Here is a 22,993-nt window from a genome sequence, read left to right on the forward strand (position 1 = left end):
ATTTTTTTTATAATCAATTTTTTTAAACTTCGATAGAACATAATCTATTATGTTCATAAGTTGTGACAAAACTTTATGTTAAGACATGTTATAAAATTGCATACAGTTACAATACACATAGTACATCACTTTGATCTCATTTATCACTTCACCGCTGAGACCTCAGTACCGATCGTTGATATGCATAAATTATGTCGTACGGTTTTTAATCATTACATCATCACGTCATAAACAAAACAGCTATGCGTAATAGGCAAGAACTTGATCGCTGGCTGGGGAGAGACAATGTTTTCTTTATCGCCCACTTTCATCATCATCGTTGTCGTCGTTTCCGGAAGGCACTGCTAAGTATCGCTCACCGAACGTGTCTCAGACTATGCGGGTGTCTTTGCCAGATAACGACTAATTACCGACCTGTTTAAATAACGCACGCGTAAAGCGTTGATTCACGATAACCAATTTTTCTTCGCGGCCAAACAATCGAATCTTGTGTACGGACATCCACCCCCTTTCACACACTCACTCACACCGCCCCTAATCCATACGGTCGACAGGAGGGAGTTTGAGGGAAAAGTTTGTGTATGAGGGAGAGAGAAAAAGAGGGAGAGAAAAAAAACATAAGGCCAGAAGAAGAATTTATTCTTATCAACACCGGAACAGCGCCGGTGACTTCTTTGTTCGCACACAACACGCTCCGTTGGACAACCTAATCAAATGACGCACGTTGCTCCGGGGACAAATTCGTTCGGAATATTTTCCTTGCGGCCTGGTCCGTAAGTCACTTTCAGCTGTAAAAAAAATTTGGAAAAATAATTTAAAACAGTAGAAGCATAAAAGTGTTCAAACTGAAAAACGTGAGACCAACGAGCGGATATTACGGGTTCGGTTGCGGGATATGGGAAGCGAAGTCGGACAGGAAGTAGCATAATTTTCGTTCTATTAGCGGCGCACCGTTGTGAGGCACGAATGTTCCCATCTCACGCAGCTTGATAAATATGAAATTAATCTTCATTTAATTAAATTTCCCGCTGCAACCGTGCGCACACACTGTCTGCCTGCGCTTAAGGCGTAGCGTTATCGAAGGGTTAGAAGGGAAGGGCAAGAAACGGAAAAGGGCTGACGGCGGCGGTGTGGAAGTTTACCCGTTCCAAAGTTTGCACGAAACAATGTTTAACTTTATTCGTGGTAATTTGACAACGGTAGGTGGTGTTAAGAAGACAAAGTCACCTTCACTTAAAATTGACTTCCTTCGAGCCGTGCCGTGGGTAGGCACGGAACGCGCTGATAGAGTTGGTGGTGGGTGATGGCAGTTCATCATCAGTAGCTCCTTTTGTACCCTTTCGGTGGGCACCATGGAGCGCTGGTCCCGAGTGCCGCGGGTGAAATTACATGCATAGCATTATAACACCTCAAAACAGTGGCGTCAGTTGTGGGAGAACGCATCGATCCACAAACCGAGCCCCATCACGGTACTAAATCGATCTGGAGCATACCAAAATCCCTCGAGCCGGAGTGTATGTGTTTTTGTGTCGGATGTTTGTGATGGAGTGTTAAAAATTGGTGGCCAGGTGCTGTGAGGGTGATATGCGATAAATGTGCCCTTACCGTGCGCCGGAACCGGATGAGTGTGGGCCGGTATACTGACGGGAAAACATTTCCCAATTATCCATGCGCCTCCACCATGCCGTTGGTGTGTGTCATCCATAATACTGGTTCCGTTCCATCATGGGCACCAGTTCCAATGCGATGGACGTGATCGATGTTGATGAATTACTCGATACACGAGCGCGGATGAGGCATCCGTTACACGAAAGTAATCACTTGGACGTTGCCGATGCTGAACATCGCATCGCCCCGTATGCGAAAATTACTTTTCATTGGAAATGACAGAAATTAATGCTGGTCCCAATGACACATTTGACGCAAATGGAATTATTTGAATTCGTTCTATGCTGGAGCCCACATCCGGTGAGGGATCCTCGATGTCGATACGCGGATGAAGGTTGTTTGTTTTAAGGGTGGATGATTGATTTGCGTGGTTTATGCTAATCAACGCAATGATGTTAATGATTTAGATATATTTTTCGTTGCTTTGAATGTTTTATCTATGTACTAGTTGGATTTTTTTCATCAGGATATTTAACAGATATTACTTTAACCAGAGTAATCAGAGATAAATTCCAATACATTAAAAAGGCAGTTAAATTTGAATCATTAGTTAGTGAGCTAGTTTGAAGAATTTGATTGCGGTCCTCAAGATGCCGCACATGATTGATGAGCATCTCTTTTATTCCTATCTGTTAAATGCTCTAATGATATTGACAAGGCCGAAAGCATAGAAAATTCGAACAATTCTTTATTAGCCCTAGATATAGATGCTTTAGTCAATACGGCGACGTGCCGTCATACTTAATAATAAATAAATAAAAATATAAATGCTCCATTTTGTGTTGAAGGGACTCATAGCAGCCGATGATTAGCCAACAAGCCAAGATCTTTTAAAGGCGTTGCAAATCATCTATGAGTCAAGACACAGGTAATGAAGGTTTATGAGATGCTATAGATGTAATGATGGTTTATGAGATTTACAGCAAATGTTCAAACCATTTAAGGACACTGCCCAACATTACAAGTTAGCGAAAATATTGTAATCAAAATTTAAAGACTGAACTATACTGTGTGCCGCACTTTCTCGTCACCTGTCAAGATTTACGATAAACTTTACAGAAAGAATTTGACAGAAACATTTAAGAAAAGTGAAGTTACTTCTTGCTTTTCTTGACTTAACGATCCATCATGTTGCACCACCAATATAACTGCTTACTTGAGGCATTCTAATACCACATAGTTGGATAGTCAGTCCTCAAAACGAAGGTACGGTCCGGATGGGATTTAAACCCTAGTCCTGCCAGTTGGTGATTAGGGCAGCCTCCATCATAAGAATTATAATACTTTATTTTTACATAATTGGCTCGAACATGGTGAACCTGAAGATGAACAACTTCATGTAGGATATCTTACCTTAAGGGCATGATTTATAACTGAGATGAAAATGCATTCAAAACAAAATTGTTTTATAAATGGTCCCACTCCCAAAATTCGTCCTATTATCAAATGGTAAATGTTCACATCTTCGAATATAGAGTTTATGGCCCTGAGGTTCGTTAAAAAGCAAAAAAAAAAGGTTTATACAGACATATCTACTATTTCCCTTTTACAGTTAAGTCTTACTTCCCTCGTACATTTAAGAATACTTGCCAGAGTTTTAGTTAACGAGCAATGAACTTAAATATGCTACGAAAAACGTACCGTATTTGTTCCAGAGTTCTCCAGAACCATAAAGAAGTAATAAAAAAACCTCTCTATAAGCACTATGAAAGCATATAAATCAAATCATCGGGCAAAACTTTCACCCGTAACTGCTCACTTCGTGCCGGATACGCTCGAATCACTTTACGGTGGAATTCCGTTTCTTCCTTCACGCAAATGCTTCAATTGCTTCCGGTTCTCCGGGGAATGATTGAAATGTTGTAACCGTATCCATTTCGTGTGTGATGTAGTTGTGTTTTCCTAGTGTAGCGAACGAATGCGGTTTGTGTGTGCGGTTGATTGCTGTGCTTGAAAAGGGAGAAAATCTCTTACAATATCCGTGCTCTGAGCAGCCGTGCCGATTTGGGGCAAGTTTTGTTGCATCAAACGGTACGATAATACCAGCAGACCTACACTCACTCACGAATCACCCCTTTTTTTTGGAGGGGCAGCTTCACAAGCATCACGAAATAAGAACGTCCCGACAAACCCACATACAGCTTCCGACGCGCATCGTGCCAAGGATCGATCGAGGGTGCGAAAAGAACATTTTACAGCAACGCAACAATGTCGAGGGAAATGAGCGGAATAATTTTCCCATAACGAACAGTACGAAATGGTCCAGCCGGTGATGGTGGCGTGGTGAGTGGATAAAGAAGCACTGTGATAAAAAAAAACTTGTTGATTTCCTTCACCACAGTAAAGGGCAGTGAAGCGAAGCTTTTCCTTCCATTCGTTTTTGTCGTTTCTCAAATTTTTCTTTTTCCATCTTGACTGGGTTCGGTTTCGGTGCTAACATTTTAGGATGGTTATGGTCGTAACTGGCACCAGGGGGTGGACACATTGTAAGGACTTTGTTTCGCCAAGTTTAACTTTTTATTTTCTCTTAGCCTGGCCCAGCCTCGATCCCTTCTCACTTTGTTCTTCCGTTCCAGTTCGATACGGTTGGTGAAGGCCACTGGTGTAGCCGTCGCCTGTGTCCGACGACTGGTGAAATAAGTGTAAAGCATACAATATAATTCACCGTACAGCACAATAAAGTTGCAGTTTGATTGATGGGAAGCAAATAATCATGTATCGCGGTCAAAAATGCTGTGTAAGCATTTCAGTCGTCCAGCGAAACACAAGTTCGCGGAGTTATTACAATGTTGAGTGAGTTTAAAAAAGGGGTACATAAAGCGAAAGCTTGCCATTAAAAGTGCTTTATGGGGTGGTGCTAAAGGGTCTTATTGTGCCAGGAAAAATGGAGAGGAAATTTCGAACGTTTATAGTACCCACACAGGTTCATTTGTTGCTTGCTCTCTCTCTCTCTGTATCTTACTCTTAGCTTGTTACCTTGTTGCTTAGCTTGTTTGTAGTGCTTTTTGAGGTTGCATGATAACAGTTAAATTGTTTCTCTTTCTACCGTGTTTTTTTTTGTTAAAAGATTAAACAGCTCGCCCTTATCTAAACATACAAACCTTTTAGGTCAAAAGCGATATTCCTTACAAGTTTAGTCGTTTACTTACCGTACACCAACATAATCATCGTCACCAGCCACGAAGCTGTGCTGGAAAGTTTGCTTAAGTGAAATTGTATCTTCTCAGCGTTTCAAACTTCTTAGCTCGAGCAGGAAAGTCAGGAAACAAATTTGGCAATATTTGAATCCCACCGAAAGCAGTAATTGAGAGAGCAGAACAGTATCACCGTGGGCAAAGTTTTGGGTGAGAAAATGGAAAACAAAAACTTTTCATGGCTTGAGTGCCAGTTAAGCAACTTTAAGCTGTTAGGCCGAGTATTTTATGTCAATGGAATATAAGCTCGAGGGATGTTTATGCGCCCCTTAATCAACGGCCCCAATAAGCTTAAATGAGCTGTAACTTATCATTCGGACAGTGACAGTCTAATCGGTACACTGAAGATAGCTCAGCTTTGTACTGAAATGTGACTCCCGTACGAGATAAAAAAAAACTAATTATTTTGCAATGTGTGATTGGTAAGAGTAGATTAGCAATATCTTTTTGTAGTTGAATTGAATAAATCTGAAACGGTTTAAGATTTACAATCAATTTCGTCCAAGATGGCCCAAAGAAGCTGTCGTTAAAGGTACTTTTGATACTTTTGAATTTGTTTTCAAGTACTCGAAAATTCACTTCAACCCAAAATTATTTTTAATTCATCATATTAAAAGCATTTACGTAGTGATATTTCTTTTATAAGAAAATTTTTTTTCTGCAGTTTAATGAAACTTTGATTGTTATTGCCCTTCCCTTTGAAATATTTTGAATTTACAAGCGATTTCGCAGGAATTTTACGACACAATTAATTTTACCGGATTTCCATCGTCATTGACCGGATTTTGGGGGTTTCATCCCGGCTTAATGGTATCCTTCCCTGCAGCAACTGAGCGTAACGCACAGGTGATCCTAATTATCAGTTTTATTTATTAATGCGCGTAGCTTTCAGCGACCGTCGTGTTTCAGTGCCTTGACGGCGGTTGAAATGGCATTAACTGTTTTTGTTTTGTTACAAACATTTTTCGTCAGAGAAATAAGCAAAGTAAAAAAGTTTACAAAAACCCTAGCAAAAGGCAATAAAAAGGTTATTTGCCATGCGCGAACGCTACCTGGTTGAGTGGGAACACTGTTCAGTGAGGACGGAAATGCTAAACTAAATCCTCCAACTCTCGGCTTCCCCTTAGCTCGCTCTCTCGCTTTCTCCTGTTCCCTGCAGCACCGACCAGCTGTTCCCATCCATTCATTCGTCTCCCGAGTGAGCATACCTACTACATTAATTAATCACCATCCTGAGTGGTTAGCTGACAGAGTTCGTGAAATACGAACGAGCTGCCAAAGCGCTTGGGAACGGAAATTGGGATACTTAATTTTAACTTTCCCTTGTTTGGGTTCAGCCCTACCGCGCCTCCAGTCACCGGCCACTGAGCTTACTGCTGGTGCCCACTTAATCTTAAATTGAAACATATCCTTCGTGTGTACCACCATCGCCGACAGTTTGCACAGAGCAAGAAAAATTGTACTCAACAACGAAATCAGTTTCGTAGCAGAAATTTGCTACCACCGTTCTGCCAGTTGTTGCTATCGAAATGTACCAGAACTTGTATCGTGGCAGTCGGAAGGTTCTGGAGTGCAAAACGTGCGCTTTTCACTTTTGTTTGGTTTCGTTTTAATTCACCACCAGTGGAAGAAGAAAGGAAACAAAAATACACAAAAAAAAAGAACACAGTAACATGCTTCGTGGGTTTGTGGATTCTTTGCTTTTTATTCCTATCCAGAGATTTTGGTTTTGAGGCGAACCATTCCTCTTTCATTCAAGCGTTTGCCCAGAAAGTACATAATCTTGACCAGGAAATTAGCGAGGAACCGTAATTGATTTCCCTTTTTAAGTAATTACCTCAATTATGTTTGTTTGTTATCGATCCACATCCGTCCGCGCAGTTTTTGGTCCATGAAATGAAGCTGGCAATTATGCTACTTATGTAGTGGAAAGCAGGAAATGGAAATAGAAGAAAAAGTCAAAGCAGGAAATGGTTTATTGAGTTTTGTTGGGTCATTTTCGATGGTATTGTAAAGAAGTACAAGAAAATAGCAATACTGTGTCATTAAAAAGGGAGATGGAAACCAGTCGCTAAACCTTTTCTGATTATGTTTTACGCATGGTTGTAAATGGCTATCGATTACTTAACTGATTAGAGTAGTGTCGGCCATGCTGCTTTATAAGCCCAAAAAACATGACATTGAAATAATTAGAACAATGCGCGCAATTTAGAGCTGCATTACAGTTAGCACATGAATAATAAATTGAGTAAAACGTAACACCTCAATGAGGCTAGAAGCGGAAACCAAAAAAGTCAATTTAATTTTGCATTTCATAATCAAAAAATTGTGCAAAAATAGCCAAGCAAATTGTCATTAAAGATCTTTAGTAATTTTTTAAAGGTATCTTTCTATTACGATCACTGCATCATTAGTTAATCGTAACTGGTTGCCTTTTCTGACTTCTGTTTGATTTAATGCCTTCAGTTCTATTCTGATTTAATCGATGAAAAGCTTTACCTTTCCCAAGCACTGTTTCGCAGGCTACGCAGAGGCGGATTTTCCAATAAGCGGACTGAGCGGCCGCGCGATGCGTCCCCTCGAACTGATGGATGCCTGGCGGACCAGGGGGAGGGAATCATATCCGCCCTCCCCCGGTCCGCCCATCCGGTCAGCACTTTTTATTAAGTGGATGAGGGGGCCTCCTGACACCTTGAACCGCCATTGCCCCGCTTCCCCAAGGGTCCCAAAACCTGTTCCCATGGGTCAAATTCGTCTCTGATGCTACGCAAATATTGTTCAAATGATCATCAAGACAAAAGTGGTAAAATTGATAGTGCAGCATTCAAGGAAATAAAGTTCCATTGCATTTTCTATAGGCCCTCTTGAATATAAAATCTCATTTCACGTGTTCATGCAAACAAGTAGATTAGTTTTTCACGAGAAAAACGACAAACACCCTGCAAAGCGTGCCCTTTCATGGGAACTAGGAACTACAATACACCAGGTGTGTCGGTGTTATCTTTTTTTCTTCTCTGTCGGATGCTTCGGCTGTATTCGTTCGCGCGCAGTTTTCATCAAATGAATCCCAGAAAACCCTGCCGAAAGCTGCACAAAAACATCATCCATCATGTGCTTACACGATCGTTGGTACTTAGTGTAAACGAGAGCAGCAGCGTATAAAAATAAAATCCACAAGAAGCCCGGTAAACACAAGAGTCATATTTATGACATGGCTTCAATGGCCGCCCCTACTTTGGCCGGAAGCTGAGAACAACACTCTCCAGAAGGACCAAAAAATAAGTCAGCATAATGGAATATAGGGGTCCGGAAAACAAGCGTCATCCTTGCCGGAGTCTTCTAAAAGGAATGGGGCCTGCTTTCCATGCACGTATGTTTTTCCACGCGGCTGATTGAATGCTGTGAGCGGCCCTGGTAGGGTTTCCTTTGTACCCCGCTTACATAACACGATACGGGCGGCACACTTCCTGTCGCATCCTGCCCAGCCTTTGTCGCTCTGTGCCGCGATAAGCACTGTTGATTCGGTGGCTGGCAAAGGGCACGATAATGTTTCCCTGTGCCGTAGCAAAGGTCGCAACGCTTCGTGCTTCGATGCTTTGGTGAAATTGATATTTTCGTTCACCCCGGTGTAAGGTTGGGGGATCCACTGTGTCGGGAAGATCGGTCGGCAATCGCATGTGTGCCGAGGAAAATGCTGTGCCAGAAGAAGAAGTGGAGAAGAAAAAAATCCTCCCCGTAATGGTGTGATGGTGTTGTGTGGTGGGGAGCCAAGTGCAGAAAAAAGGTAATCAGCCATAGCAGGTGCGGAACCACCGAGTATGGGGCAGATGCCAAAGCAGATCTTTCCCAGGCTGATGGTGGCAGAGCGAACCGATGGAATCGACAGGATCGAAGAAACATTGAATAATTCAATTAGCAAGTAGATTAACTAGCCTTATCCGGTGTGTTTCTAAAAGGAGCAAAACATTCACTGGTGACGGTGAGCCTGTGTGACAGAAGGAGACAAATACCGAGAGCAAGAACAAGATAAAGAATGGCAATATTGTATGTGATTTTTATTTCCATTTTCGGTATCAGGACACACTATTTTCACTTATGGCAGGTTAATGGATAGTGTGCATATGAAGCACACTATTTACAATGTCATCAACTGCAAATAAATGTATTATGAGTGGAGCGGCCCGGTGATCTTCACAGGGCAGGACTGGGGTTCGAATCCCATCCGGTCCTTCCCCCCGTAGTGAGGACTGACTACCCAACTACGCATTATCGGAAAGTCTAGTAAGCCATTTATAATGACCAGCGTGACGTAGTATGTCGTTAAGCCAAGTATAGAAGAGAAGAGTCGTAGAAAACAGATATTTGTATGTGTAAACTACGATATTTGGGGAGGGAATCATTTATTTTTTCGCACGCAAAATTCCTCGTAATTATAGATAATCAGCAGATAATGAATAATGATATGGATTGTTCTTTTTTGTATCAAATAAAGTCTCTGTATGTCTTCTAAGGAAAGTTGCCTGTATTAATACAGTAATAATAACACAAAATTTTTTAAAATTATTTTAATGGTTTTTGTGGATTTGAATCCTTTACACTATTCAGATTTTCTCTTTTAAAAATTGTATTTATACTTTGTCTTTGACAACAATTTTCATTTTTTACAATGCTAACAAAATTACCCGCGTATGATTCAACATTTTGCTCCCAACAGTTAGCACATCGTTCCCCACAGCCACAGGTTTGATGAAATAAAAAATCCATTGCAAACATTCCAAGCTTTGCCACCGGTTTTTCTGTGCTGAAAGTGCTGGGATGAGAAATGGGAAAATACACATTTTTCACCGCCCCGAACAAAAGCAAGCAAACCCTTATAATTAGAAACATTAGATGCATTTATTTTCATTTAATCTCTCGCGGTGAGGAAAAACTCCACCCGGGCACAGAACAACGCAATGTGTCCTGTTGCTTTCGTAACGCCATTTAGAAGCTACCCGGTTAATGTACCCCCCCTCCTACATGGAACATTTAGAAGCTTCCTGCTATCCGGCCCAGCGTTTTCCACCTAACTGAGTGGGAAGCGATGTGTTTTTCACCGCTACGCATATCCCAGGCACTTAGTTTAGCTTCTGTGTGGAGGCTTCATTAAAAAAAAAACGGAAAAATGAATACCCATGGATGTTCTGGGGTTGTTTAATATTTGGCCATGACACCCGATTGCCAGAGGGGACATACACACGCACACAAACAATCGCACAAAATACTCAAACAAAAAAAAAACATCAACCAGAACGATAGCCCTAGAGAGAAAGGAAGCGAACAAAAAACACCATGCCAGTTCACCCCAAGCAAAACCGTACGTTCCCACACGGGCTTCTTTGGGCTGGAATATTTCGTAAAACTAATTACATTTGCTAATCCCCAGCAACGGTACCCGGTGCACGGTTTTAAGATCATGGCATGGTCGATTCTCTCCGCATTGCTCGCAGTTTCACCAGTGCGAATGTGGCTAAAATTTATCGCACCAAATGTGCCCGGAGCGATGGATAGCATCGGTGGCATTGGTACGGCATATGATGGATGCCATGCCACCCGATGCTTAGCTTCGACGGCCACGGATGCCATTGTGGACTATCTCAAGGGCGAGAATTTTGAAGGTTGAATACGCACTGCCCTGTTGCTACTACTTCACTGCCCTGTTGATTCCTGGGCTTCCATTCTACAGGTCGTGGAATGGAATGTTTCTTTAATAGAGTGGTTTAATGGAGGTAGAGCAGTAGCTTCGCGAATAATTCGCATATAGCGTGAAAGTGGCCATTCAAATGTGTATTATGGAAGAGTCCTATCGTAGAGGTTAGGATTGGAAGTGGGTTTTAACGTGTGCCAGAACAAACAGCCAGGAATGACAAGGCTCTAAACAGGAACTGAATGCAATTGCGCTTCGAATTGAACATGAAACAATAAATATTAGAATCCATATTTTAGAAACATTACATTAAAATACGGCCTGACCATCCTCTATGAATAAAAAAGTATCTCGTTTATTGCATTTGCCACTAAAAATTGTTTTAAGGTAATTTTACCAACTGAGATTTATTACTACTTGCTAGATGACATGTTGAACACTCTCAAGCTTTGCCTGGAGGAAAATGTTCAAATTATTTACAATTGAATATGACGGTCCAGTGCCGTATTGTCAGAAAATGTTCAAATGTTACTAATAATTTTTATTTTCCAAAATTAGGTAATTGCTCTTGATTACGACTAGATTAGTCAAAAACGAAAATGAGCATTTTTGTAGTCTTTCACTATATTTTACCTCGACCTGGTACAAGGATAAATGATCATCCTTGGAAGCGGATGTATAACAAAACAAGCAATAGTCCACAAGTTGCAAGATATTTAAGGCAAAAATATTTCTAGCTCGATCGATCACGTAAACCTTACAGCGGACAGAATCGCATTAAAACGTAGATCATCGTGCAGTTTGCCCTACACTTTGACCAATGTGCTGGTGCAGCTCATAGCAAAGCTCACAGCATTTCTTTAGCAATTCTTCGTGCCTCTTTTTCAAACATTAACCCATTTCCACCAGTCTTTCCTACTGCCAGGCTTTAGGTGTCACAGGAACGTGATGTGACATTAAATTATTGCACTCCCGCAAAACTCGTGTACAACAGAGCACCGAAAGTGTCCCCATTTGGTCAGCGACTGGGCTATCATCGTTACCCCGTTTTGACCCAGGAAGCAGCGAGCAAGACAAACCATCGTCATTCTGTACGATGCACATGGACGGTCACGAAATTTTATTTATGTCACACCATGCGCCAGTGTGTTAGTAGCCTGGTGGCTTGGTTCCCGAATTGTGATGCCCCCTGCCCGTATGCCGGAAATAATGTGCTTGATTGTGTGTTTTTTAAAAGCTCAGCGCATGTTGTTCCATAAAAGCAACGGGTCCCCAAGGAGGTGAGTGACATGGTAACACCGGCCAAAGGGGTGTGGTGGGATCGTGACGTTGGGGTGTAAATGCCATCGGTGCCCTGTCAAAATGGCACCCTGTAATGACGCTTTTATGACGGATTGTTATTCGTGGGACCATTAATTTGGAGGATTATATACAGCGGCCGTAGAAACAAATGATGGTAATGCATTTTATAAATAGAAAACATTTTGCAATTGCAGTGAGTTGCTGCTGGCAGTGGGTTCGTTAATCGAGGCTGGACGATAGGGAAAGAGATCCATAAAGAGAGACACTTTGTAGCACATTGTACGGGTAAATCAATTTTATTTCGCTTGCACGAATATTTAAATTTATTTTACGAAAGTATCCATGTTTTGAAAACATCGGTAGAAATTTTTCAACTCGTTTTACTCAATTCTATTCGGCGAACAGCGCGAGCGCCTTGCTAAAAGTTTAATGGTATGTTCGAATGAATATTTGATTTGGCGTGCTTCACCCATTGCACATCTCTTTACATACATTCATCTCATCTCCTTGGTTGCTTTCTTCACAAACGATCATATTCAAATGACGTACGATACGCAGGGTTTGAAATAGTGTTGAATTTTAAATCTCTCTTCCCACATTTTATTTGCGCTTAAAGTGAGAGCTGCTTCATCAACGATTCCAAGTTTTGCAGCTCAAGGATAACGCTTCACAAAAGGGTTACTCAAGAGGCAATAGCGTTTAACTTTTCCCCCTTTGATAAACGATATACTTTCACAACTCCTCACGCTAACACATTCGACATTATTCGGGGGTTCAACGTACGAACAGAGCGGGACGCGATATCAGTTGCGTAGGAAGTGAAAATATTTTCTCAATTTTTGCATTTCACATGAGTAGCTCCCATTTCGCCGAAAGAGTCAGAACGCGTTCTTGTCCTTTCCCTCATGTCCTCTCATCTCGTTCTGTGCAGCTCTAAAAACCCACAATATTTATCGTTGTTTCTTTCACTGACTTTAGGGCACGGGTACGGTTGTTCGCCCACACACGAAAGCAGCCGGCGTGTGAACCGGCGATTGTATGTACAGCTGGTACTTCGGTATGCACTTGGCAGCCGGTACCCACGGTCGACCGGGTATGCTTAATGCTCGTACCATGCAACAGCACTTTCACTGTTTGTTGCTGGTAGAACGAAAGAAGCCACTCTCGATACCAGCACCATCAAAGATGTTCTGTTGATGGTATAAAATGTTGATGTGGAGCATAAAGGCGCCAGTTGTTGTATTCAGCTGGGTAAGATTTTCTGCTGCCGGTAATCAATCTTGATTAGAGAAGGTGTACCTGGCAACGTTTCCGCGGGCAAGTTAGCAGTTAGCTCTCTAGCAGGTGCAAATGAGGCCTGCTAATCCGTTCGCATACGCGTAGGTCGCGCTGTTTTTTGGTATAAATAAATGATATTCATTGTCGGGCGGTGGAGTGGCATGATTGCAAAAATTGTTAGTCAATTCAAGTGCAAAATGATGCTACGGAAAGAGAGCAGAAGTGTGCTCCTGCTGTTGTAAATTGAGACAGATGTTGGGAATTTCGAATAATAGGGATACATCTTTTAAATATGCCGTATCATAATATATATTTTAAATTCATGCAATATTTGTTTCTTTTGTGGATCGTACATGATGCAGAAGGTATGATGATACCGTATGTAGCGCATAATTTTCTTCCACTCCAAGTCAACTCTCTCTCTTCTTTAAGCTCTATTTATCTTTACGATCCATTCTTCGAATCAAACAGACAAACGAAAACGATTCCCCTACAGCCACATCTCCCTATTCGGTGGTTAATGTTCACGTTTACCAGTAATACGGTTCTAGAAAGAGAATGGATAAACAAAAAACTCATTTACTCAACAAGTATCCCGCTAGCATCTTCCCAAACATGACATTTCCAAACATCAAAAGGACCTTCGTAAACTACCAACCTTAATCGCATTATGAACAATGTCGTCTTTGAGAAGGGTTTTATGTCTTGAGCCGCTTCCGGCCAAACTTTCACATGTCTGCGTAAGTAAACATGATTGGTATACATATTGTAGCGTATGTGCTCGTTTGCAGCTGAACCAATAATCCGCAGTAGACGCAAATGAGCAGATAGTTAGCATCTTAGCATGTTAGCATCGTGAGGAGTAAGAATGATACGCGTTAGATAAGAGATTAGTTGTACATTTTTACTTCAGCAATAAAATGTCCCGAAGAGTATTCAAATTCATTTTATAATACAATAGCTAAAATATTTTGCACGAAAATAAAAAAAAATGTTTTTGAATATTTATTTTAGAACACAAATTTGGTTTCCTCAATGGAGGCGCCTGATACCGCGTTCTAGAGTGTGAAAGACCATGCGCCTCCATCGTGTTCATCAGCTTTCGGATAGAATCAATAAACTGCACGCCGATGGATCTTGCAAAGCACAGGAACTATAATATTTTATTTACATCCTATTAGTTTGCAATTTGTTCAAAAGCAAAATACAATACATTCCATACAGTAGCAATACATTTGACGAAACATACCGAGCACAAAAGCTTAACATGTTTCCTGGTTTCCTGTAACACCGAACACATTAAGAATGTGCAATACATAGGAAATAAAATACGAAGCTATGCTTCATCATCTGTCTAATCGTAATTTGAACTATTTGTGGTCGATCGCGGTTTTACTTGCAGTATGCAGGGTTCCTATTTAAAACAAGCGTATTTATCGTATTATCAGAAAGTGTGATGTTCACAACGAGTTTGGACATGCAAATGTGTATAATGGTGGTAAGGTTAAACATAAAAAACAATGGTAATCTTCTGACAATTCAGTTTAGCTAAAGCTGTTAGCTCATCACAATTCTATAAGGCCAATATTTTCAACATCATAGTTTTACCTGTCTCTGTCATTCTTATATTAGGACGAAATGTGCCTCCACGTGATGCTTCTTTACGATATTGTAACTTAGTTTAAAGCTTCTTCATACCGAACTTCTAGCTGTTATTTTACACTTTGTTCTGTGTACAGTAAATGTTCTTCTGCAACTAATTCAGCTTGCATCCTGGCTAGCTTGTGTACAGAAATGATGATGTAACATCAAATAACCTATGTATAGTTTTTCTAACAATGCCTCCATTAAGAAATCACAACAAAATCGTCTTTAATGTTTGAGCTAACTAAATGCCTGATAAAAAACAACGACTTGTCTGCTGTAAATTATCTAGCATACAACACTTTTACGTGAAACAATTTAAAATATTGCACAAACTATAGCTAGCTACCAGTGTGTCAAATATGGTGCATGTCCAGCAAACTGCTTACAAGATGCACCAAGAAAGGGAAAATTTCTTCTAAAAATATGAAATACGACTCATTTAATGCACCTTAAGGTCAAATATTTCACGCAACAGTGGTTCCACCTCCGATGGATTAACATTCAGGTAAACGCTGATAATTTCGTCGTTCAAAAAATGTAGTTCCGATATTTTCTGCATCAGCTTCAGAAATACCGAGCGTGCCTCACAACCAGGATAGATGCTTTCCAAGTAACGACGTAACAAATAATAGTACGAATTCTGGAAAATTTTATAAGAAAAAAATATTTTTTTTTGCTTTATATAAAAAAAGGCAATGCCACGCTGCTTACCTGCTCCAGTTTAATCACATCGGAGTGTATAGTTTTTGGACGATCGGGCGAAAACAGCGTAATGGCACACATGATTAAAATTATATTCTCATCCGAACGCCATTTCTTCTCAAAGGTCCGAATGAAACGTTCATGCTCCTGGTACACATTGCCTTTGGCAAGTTTGAGCACATCGGCACGTATGTTTGACATTTCCTCCTGACTGTGCGGTATCTGAAAATGCAATGCAAAACTGTTGTAAAATCGTAAGGGATTTATACCGCACACAACCTACCTTCCACGTCGCTCTATCACAATCGTACTGCATCGCGGAACGTAGGATCATCATTTCCGTGCAGCCTCCCTTCAACAGTGCCAGCTGATCCTCCTGGCACATGTTCTTGAAGGCGCTGATCTTTTTGGACATCTTGATTAAGCGTCGTATGGCAATGGCGGTTAAGTTTATCACCTTCAGCAGCTGAGGATCTTGCTGCGTTTGATTGCTCTGTATTGCGATAAAATAGACAAAAATCATTTCCATTAGTGAGCGTGAGCAATGATAGCGTTTACCTAGATGACTAATCATCACTGTTACTTCCGTTTGAACCATCGCAACGCGCACGTTACGCAGCACAGCACAAGCCTTTTTGTTATCGCATCAGCACGCTCATGCTCAAAAATGCTAATCTATAGATAGTCTGTCCCAAAGTGCAAACACGTAACAATCATACCAAACAAATACACAACAATCGAGGGCCACCGATGTCAAGTACATTTTCGGTACACCACTGGAACAGGTGTGCTGCATCGATGATTATCGCTAATCAGTCGGTTGCCCTTCGTTATCAGTGGTCCAGCAGTGACCACTGTCGGGCATTCCGTACTGTGTATTGCTTGTACCCCAACGGTCGATACGCAGGGTACATGCAGCCACCTTTAATCTGCCCATGATTTGTTGTGTGATAAGTCAAGGCGAGTCAATAAAATCTTTGAGGCATCCATATGGTGGTAAGGACTACGAACGATTGGGGGCAATTTAGAAAGAAAAAAAAGTTTGCAATAGAAACTGAAGGAGAAAGCATACATATTTAAGGCTTTAAAGAAACCGAAAAATTAAAAATAATACGAAAAATGAAAATAAAATCCTAAATTTGAACAATTCTCAACATTTATTGAAAACAAAGCAATATATGAGGATCAAGTTCCTGCAATCCTGCAATAAGTTGTTGTTCAATAACTCAATACTGATCAATCAATCCCTCCATCATACCACCAACTCACCTTTATCCGGCAGTCGTCCGAGATGAGTGACGCGAGATCATCATCAACCGGTGCATACAGCGCTTTATTGGCCACAATCAGTTCGTTCAGCTTGGCTCTTTCAGCATCGTTTAACTCGATGCTATTACTACCAACGGTCGAGTGATGTGTGGTCGACTGCTGACTCGAGCTCGTACCGATCGGACTGCTGTTGTATCCTTCGTACTCGAGCTTTATCGCTTGCATCAGGACCGATTCTAGCGTGTGTGGCATCACTGGTTTTGCTTCAATGTCCTGGAATATGCCTAAATCATCCGACGGCGGTACAATGATCGGGGGATCATGGCCAAAAGTGGACGATGCCGCAAACACTACATCCGCTATGTCGCTCGAGCAGCTGGGCGAGGCTGGCTGGATCCCCGTGCTCATTTGTAGCTGGTGATGGCTGTGACTGTAGTTGTGGGAATGTACTAGCGAGGTGGTTGTGCTCGAAAGCAACGGGTCTAGCATCGATGTGTAGGGAGTCTCGTAGTTGGATGTGGACGATGGTGAAGCGGCAGCACTGATCGTACCAACCGGATCCGTAACGATCGTCGCTTCTTGCATGATGGAGCGAATCATCTGATGCTGATCGGATGCCACAGAATCAATGCACGACGAGGCTAAGGGTAAATCCGTCTGATGAATTTGATGCTCAGCTATTGGCTGCTGCATAGCGGATAACAGTGATGGTTGTTGCTCTTGCTGGTGATGATGCTGCTGCTGTTGCTGCTGTTCGTCTTCATCTTTCTGGGACGTATCGGCCGCTTCTTTGATCGTTTTCACAATATCGGAATGGTTCATCATTTTGTTGATCATTTGCAGAGCTTCGGCCGGGGAGCTCATAAATTTGTTCATTACCTGCAGAGCATCCTCCGGTTGGTTCATGAGCTGCTGCATAAACTGAAGCACATCAGCCGGCGAGCTAACGATCTTCCCGATCAGCTGAAGCGCATCCGTAGGAGAGCTCATAAATTGAGCAAACACCGTCAGCGCATCCAGCGGGGAGTTCATAATTTTGCTGATGATCTGTAACGCATCGCCCGGTGCGGTAATGAAATGACTGATCAGCTTCAGCGCATCGCACTGGGAATTGATAATTTTGGACATTATAAATACTGCATCCTTGGGGCTTTTCATCAGCGAAGCGATAGTTTGGCTGGCTCGAGTAGGATAGTTGACGATACGATTCACAATATCCTCCGCACTGGAATCGATCGTTACCGGAGGTAGTCGATCGTCACCTACTCCCGTACGTCCGTTGGTTTGCGTTTGCGACATGTCCTGTGGTTTAGTCCCATTGCTTGACGACTGTAATGAGGCAACGGCAGAGGAAAGAAGCTCCGCATCGGAGGAAAGAGAACTGTGTGGATTGTTGTACGCGGATGAGCTGGGCGTACTGCTCAGTTCTGACGGTGAAGTAATTCGACTGTAATCGTTCGACGTGCCATTGGATAGCATCGATTGATTGGATGAATTGGAGGGAACTTCAAGGATCGTCCCGGCTGTTGTCAGCGTCGTCGTCGAACTGCCCGTTCCGTTCGCCTGAATCAGGACTTCCCCCGTTCCATACTCCGAGGACGAGGAATTGTTCCAACAGTCACCACCATCGAACGTTTCCAGTGACTTTTCGCGCTTTATCTTGGTCGGCACATTGGTCCTGCCCGGTGTAGCTTCCCGATCGCTCGTTGCGGCCCCTGCTTCCGACCCACTCCCATTGCTTAGCCTCTTTTTGGCACGATTTTGTTCAATTTTCTTCCGCTTCAACACCTTGTCCTCTTCCGACATTATGTACTCCTTCTTCATGCCGATCCGGAAACACTTTTCCAGCCGACACTTTTGGCAGAAACGTCGCGTTACAACGGTTATGTCGCAATTTTCATTGAAAGGACACGTAAACCCTTTGGTGGAGAGGGCATTGCGTCGGAAGAAGGCCTTACAGCTTTCGCAGGTGACCGCGTTAAAGTTGTAACCGAGTGCCTTGTCCCCGCACACGCTACAAATTTTGCTGATGGCACTGTTCGCACCCAACGACTCACCGTCTGGCACCGTACCACCGTTAGCCATCGTAATCGTCGTCGTCGACGCCGTCGTCATGCGGACCACACTTGTCGTACACTACACGGACAGGTATTTCGGAATCGGCCTGTGAGGTGGGCTCGAGGTTTATCTTACACTCGCGGCTTATCTTTCCGCTTGTTGCCTCGCCCACTCGCGCTAGACACGCCTGAATCGTTGCTGTGGTACGTTTTCGTCGTCGTTTTTTTTGCTGCTGTTGTGTTTGTCGTCGTTAGGGAACCGTTCCGTGGTCCTGCACGTTCCATCGGATCACGAGTAGAATGCTTTCCACAGCATCAAATCTTCGAACCAATGCCCAACTGAGCGGTGGCCAGAGTTATCACTTATCAGCTGATCGATGTACCATCATCAGTCGATAATGTTGCTTCTCTGTCGCGGATTACTCACCTCACCAACTGTCTTGCCACACGGAACTATACGACCAATTTGCTAGGGTGCTCTTCGATTGAGGCGAATTCGTATGAATGAATTTAATTCAATTGAAAGTGCACTGCTGTTCGTCGCACAACCCCGTCCCATCGATCGTCTCTTGTTTATTTACTCTTCACGCAGCGACGTAAATACATTGCGTACGAAATCTGCACCCACGGGAAAATGTTTCCAAACTGTCACTGTCAGTGACTGCTGGGCCGCTGACAGCTGCGCTGCCAATCGGCAAGCAATGTTTTGTTTATACTTCATTCGGCAAACTAAACAAGCACGCAGCATCAAAAATGGTGAGTAAACCGAAAGCGTTTAAAATGCTTTTTGTATTAATTTTACGTATTTTCTTCCCCACAGGCACGGAATGCAGAAAAGGCAATGTAAGTTGCATGCACTACGGGATGTCTTTAAAATGTATTTGCTCCGTTTAACACTTCATGTTTTCCTTGTTGCAGGACAACACTAGCCCGTTGGCGAGCGGCAAAAGAAACCGAAACAGGAAAACAGGAACGCCGACCGTACCTTGCGTCCGAGTGTCGGGATTTGGGACAGTGCGAAAAGTGGCGTTTAGAAATCATTCGAGAAATATCGAAAAAAGTAGCACAAATTCAAAATGGTAATTTTCAACAAGTTCGACGCCATATGTATTCCACAGGTTGTTAATGCAATTACCTGCTTTGTTTCTCTTTGTAGCCGGTTTGGGTGAGTTCCGTATTCGTGATTTGAACGATGAAATTAACAAGCTGCTTCGCGAGAAACGCCACTGGGAGAATCAAATATCCGATCTCGGTGGACCACACTACCGGCGTTATGGGCCGCGGATGTTCGATGCAGAAGGCCGTGAAGTGCCCGGAAACCGGGGATACAAATACTTCGGCGCGGCTAAGGATCTCCCTGGGGTGCGTGAGCTGTTTGAACAGGAACCTCCGCCACCACCGAAGAAAACTCGTGCCGAGTTGATGAAAGACATCGATGCTGATTACTACGGTTATCGGGATGATGATGATGGCATCCTGCTACCGTTGGAAGAAAAAGCGGAAAAGCTAGCGATTCAGCGTGCGGTAGAAGAGTGGAACAGTGCGAAAGGTACCCAACAGTCAACGGAAAAGGATGACGATGAACCGGATATTTATGGGTCGGATGCGTACATTAACCGCGATCCGGAAAAGCAAACCAAGGAAGATCCGATGGGATTGCTTGGTCCACGTTTTACAGCGCACGTACCCGTTCCGAGCCAAAAGGACATTGAAGCTGCACTGTTGAAAAAGCGAAAACAAGAACTAATGAAAAAGTATGGCATAGAGGACGATGAATAAAGGTAGCGTATTGTAAGAAAAAGGCATACAAATGGGGATGTTCGTTTTATAAGAATTTATTATTACACATTGAGTAAACGTTTCGACACGGTTGCACATTCTAACTTATTGCGTAATGCGCACACAACACACACATGAGAATATGCCTTGGTTTCCCTTCTAGCACCGGAAAGGATATAGAATGATATTCACATCTCTGAGAGAGACCCAACCCAACGAGCACACGAGCTTGGGTGTGTTGCTGCAACACAAAAATGGGAAAGCAGGAATCTTCTGTCCGTTGCTACATACCGGACCCTACTACTTGGCCTTGGCTAACTGATCACTTAAGCTTATCACTTGTTCGGTCAGGACACTGATCTGTTCCTCGTAGTTGAGTCGCGTGCGGGACTAAAATAAAACCAAGGCTTAAGTAAAAATTCCACATACATTGATGCAATCCTTTTTTGACTTACCAATTCATCTTCGATGATTCGGTAACGGCGCTCCTCTTCTCTGTTGGCCTCTTCTCGTTCCTTTAGACGATTTTTTAAAACATCCAAATGGGTTTGCAGTCTTTGACACTGTGGTAGCAAGGAAAGAGATTCGTCAGAATCAGTTAAACGCATTTCGACGCGTCGTGATGTACTTACTTCAATGAAATGTGAAGCCAGTTTCGATTCTGCGCGACATTTGTCATGGAAAAGTTCTTCGATACTTTTCGTAAAACACGCGGTCAGCTTCTGTTCTCTTGTTTGCACCTCATTCTGCTGCTGATTGTCCTCCAGTGTTCTGTAACGGAATCTGTACTGTACTGTACTGTTGTGATGTTAGACGCTGGAATATTCACTTACCTATTTATGCCATCTGCTCCATGGCTGAAGATGTCCTCTTTTTGTTCAACCTTTGGCGCTATTCGAATGTGACTAGAGGTTTCTATTTTCAGCAGCTCGTACTGGGCCCGCCAATGGTTTAGCTCCTTCTCGAGAAACACTATCCGATCGTCTTGGCTAACGGCCGTCGTGTTGTTGTTGTTATTGGTGCCATTGTTTTGTACCTGTGAAGCACTGTTCGAGCTGGCGGTAAAGTGGTTGTAATGATTTTCCACATCCGTTGTAACGCTCAGCCCATCTTCACTTCCGATCTGGAACAAAAATCGTTAGAAATACCGTATAAAAGGAACCACACACCACAAGCAGTAACCACTTACCGTGCTTGCTGCTTCGGAAACTTTAGATTCAAGCTCCGAATTCCTCACGGTCAGCAGTTCAAGCTCTTTTCGCAGCTTCTGCTCAACGGTTGTCTGCTGTTGCAGCTCCCGGTTTAAACCCTCGATACGATTTTGCAACTGTTTCACTTCCGCACTCTTATCTTCTACGCTGTTGGACAGTTGCACATTTTCGAGAATTTTTTGCTGTAGTTCCTCCGCAATCACGCTTACTTCCGAGCCCGGCAATGAAGCGTTGAGGTCGTTGTTGGATGATTTCGTTTTCAGCGTTTTCCCGCCGGACGCCTTCTTTAGCTCGTGCTCTAAATTTTCCTGCAGTGCCGCAACACGCCGCTCCAATTGCTTGTTGCGGAATCCCAAACTGTCCACTTCCTGTTCGGACTTTCGGAGGGTAGCTTCTTTCAGGCGCAACGTTTCCCGCAGGGATGAGTTTTTGTTCTGTTCATCGAGGACGGCTCGCTTGAGAACGCTTGCCTGGGCACGGAGCTGTAGTAACACGACCGGAACGATAATCAGATTAAATTGGTGTCGCTTAACCAACTCGGTTCCGCTGATAATAACTATCAAAACACGCCCCCTGCTCACAGAAAGTTGGCAACAAGCACCCACTAGCCAGTACACGGTCGGCGTATACGTATACTTACTTTTGAGTATTCGGTGGCTAGTTTCTGGTACTTGTTGGAGTTTTCTGCTTCCATTGCTTCCATCTACGACCGAGTAACTTTCACTAGAAGGAATGAACAACTATTTTTTCCCTGCTTCTGTGTCACAACAGATTGTTTCCGTCATGCATCGGCTTTCGAAGCAGTTTAGGGACTGTAAAGCTGTTTTGCAGCTAGCGAACCATGGTTACAGTAAGCGCGATATTGCTAATCCTTTGAAAATCGTTGAAAAGCCGCTTGGTTTACAATAGGGACACGCAAAACTTTCTTTCCATCGCACGGAAATTATGGAATATTTTTTCTCCCTTTTAGCGAGAGTGACAACGGCAAGAAAAACATTTCCAATCATCCGCGCACCCACACGCACACATACGCAACTTTGTTGTACACAACTTTGACAGCTCGGATGACGGGGTGGTGAAATATTTCCTGCTGAATCGATTTTAGCTAAAAGTTGTTGTTATTTGGATGAAAAGTACTTAAATCTTCTCATTTTGCAGTTGAATATTATTTGATTAACATCAACACCACATTTAACCTTA

The 22,993-nt window shown here is 42.8% G+C and overlaps 4 protein-coding genes across 4 annotated transcripts in view; 1 reads left to right on the top strand and 3 right to left on the bottom strand.

Moving 5' to 3' along the window:
- The window catches only part of LOC126558361 (fibroblast growth factor receptor-like 1), a 232,258-nt gene that overhangs the window by 164,348 nt on the left and 44,917 nt on the right, over window positions 1–22,993 (bottom strand). The window lies entirely within an intron of this gene.
- Window positions 15,208–19,031, bottom strand: LOC126557008 (nuclear hormone receptor HR96). Its single transcript, XM_050212631.1, has 4 exons — window positions 16,747–19,031; window positions 15,761–15,970; window positions 15,487–15,699; window positions 15,208–15,415 (listed from the first exon to the last, which is right to left on the bottom strand). Exons 1-4 carry the CDS (start codon window positions 18,859–18,861, stop codon window positions 15,215–15,217), a joined length of 2,739 nt encoding a protein of 912 aa, XP_050068588.1. The 5' UTR covers window positions 18,862–19,031; the 3' UTR covers window positions 15,208–15,214.
- Window positions 18,860–22,993, top strand: part of LOC126565723 (pre-mRNA-splicing factor ISY1 homolog) — an 85,622-nt gene continuing 81,488 nt past the window's right edge. The window contains exons 1-3 of the mRNA XM_050222932.1: window positions 18,860–18,894; window positions 19,722–19,882; window positions 19,960–20,594. Coding sequence (XP_050078889.1) covers window positions 18,860–18,894; window positions 19,722–19,882; window positions 19,960–20,582 — 819 coding nt within the window. The 3' untranslated portion in view covers window positions 20,583–20,594. The remainder of the gene's footprint in view (window positions 18,895–19,721; window positions 19,883–19,959; window positions 20,595–22,993) is intronic.
- LOC126558228 (protein phosphatase 1 regulatory subunit 21) lies at window positions 20,844–22,615 on the bottom strand. The gene is made up of 6 exons (XM_050214196.1): window positions 22,434–22,615; window positions 21,772–22,275; window positions 21,416–21,705; window positions 21,215–21,353; window positions 21,038–21,145; window positions 20,844–20,972 (listed from the first exon to the last, which is right to left on the bottom strand). Exons 1-6 carry the CDS (start codon window positions 22,494–22,496, stop codon window positions 20,883–20,885), a joined length of 1,194 nt encoding a protein of 397 aa, XP_050070153.1. The 5' UTR covers window positions 22,497–22,615; the 3' UTR covers window positions 20,844–20,882.

Source organism: Anopheles maculipalpis, chromosome 2RL, assembly GCF_943734695.1.
Source record: "Anopheles maculipalpis chromosome 2RL, idAnoMacuDA_375_x, whole genome shotgun sequence".
Classification (NCBI taxonomy): domain Eukaryota; kingdom Metazoa; phylum Arthropoda; class Insecta; order Diptera; family Culicidae; genus Anopheles; species Anopheles maculipalpis.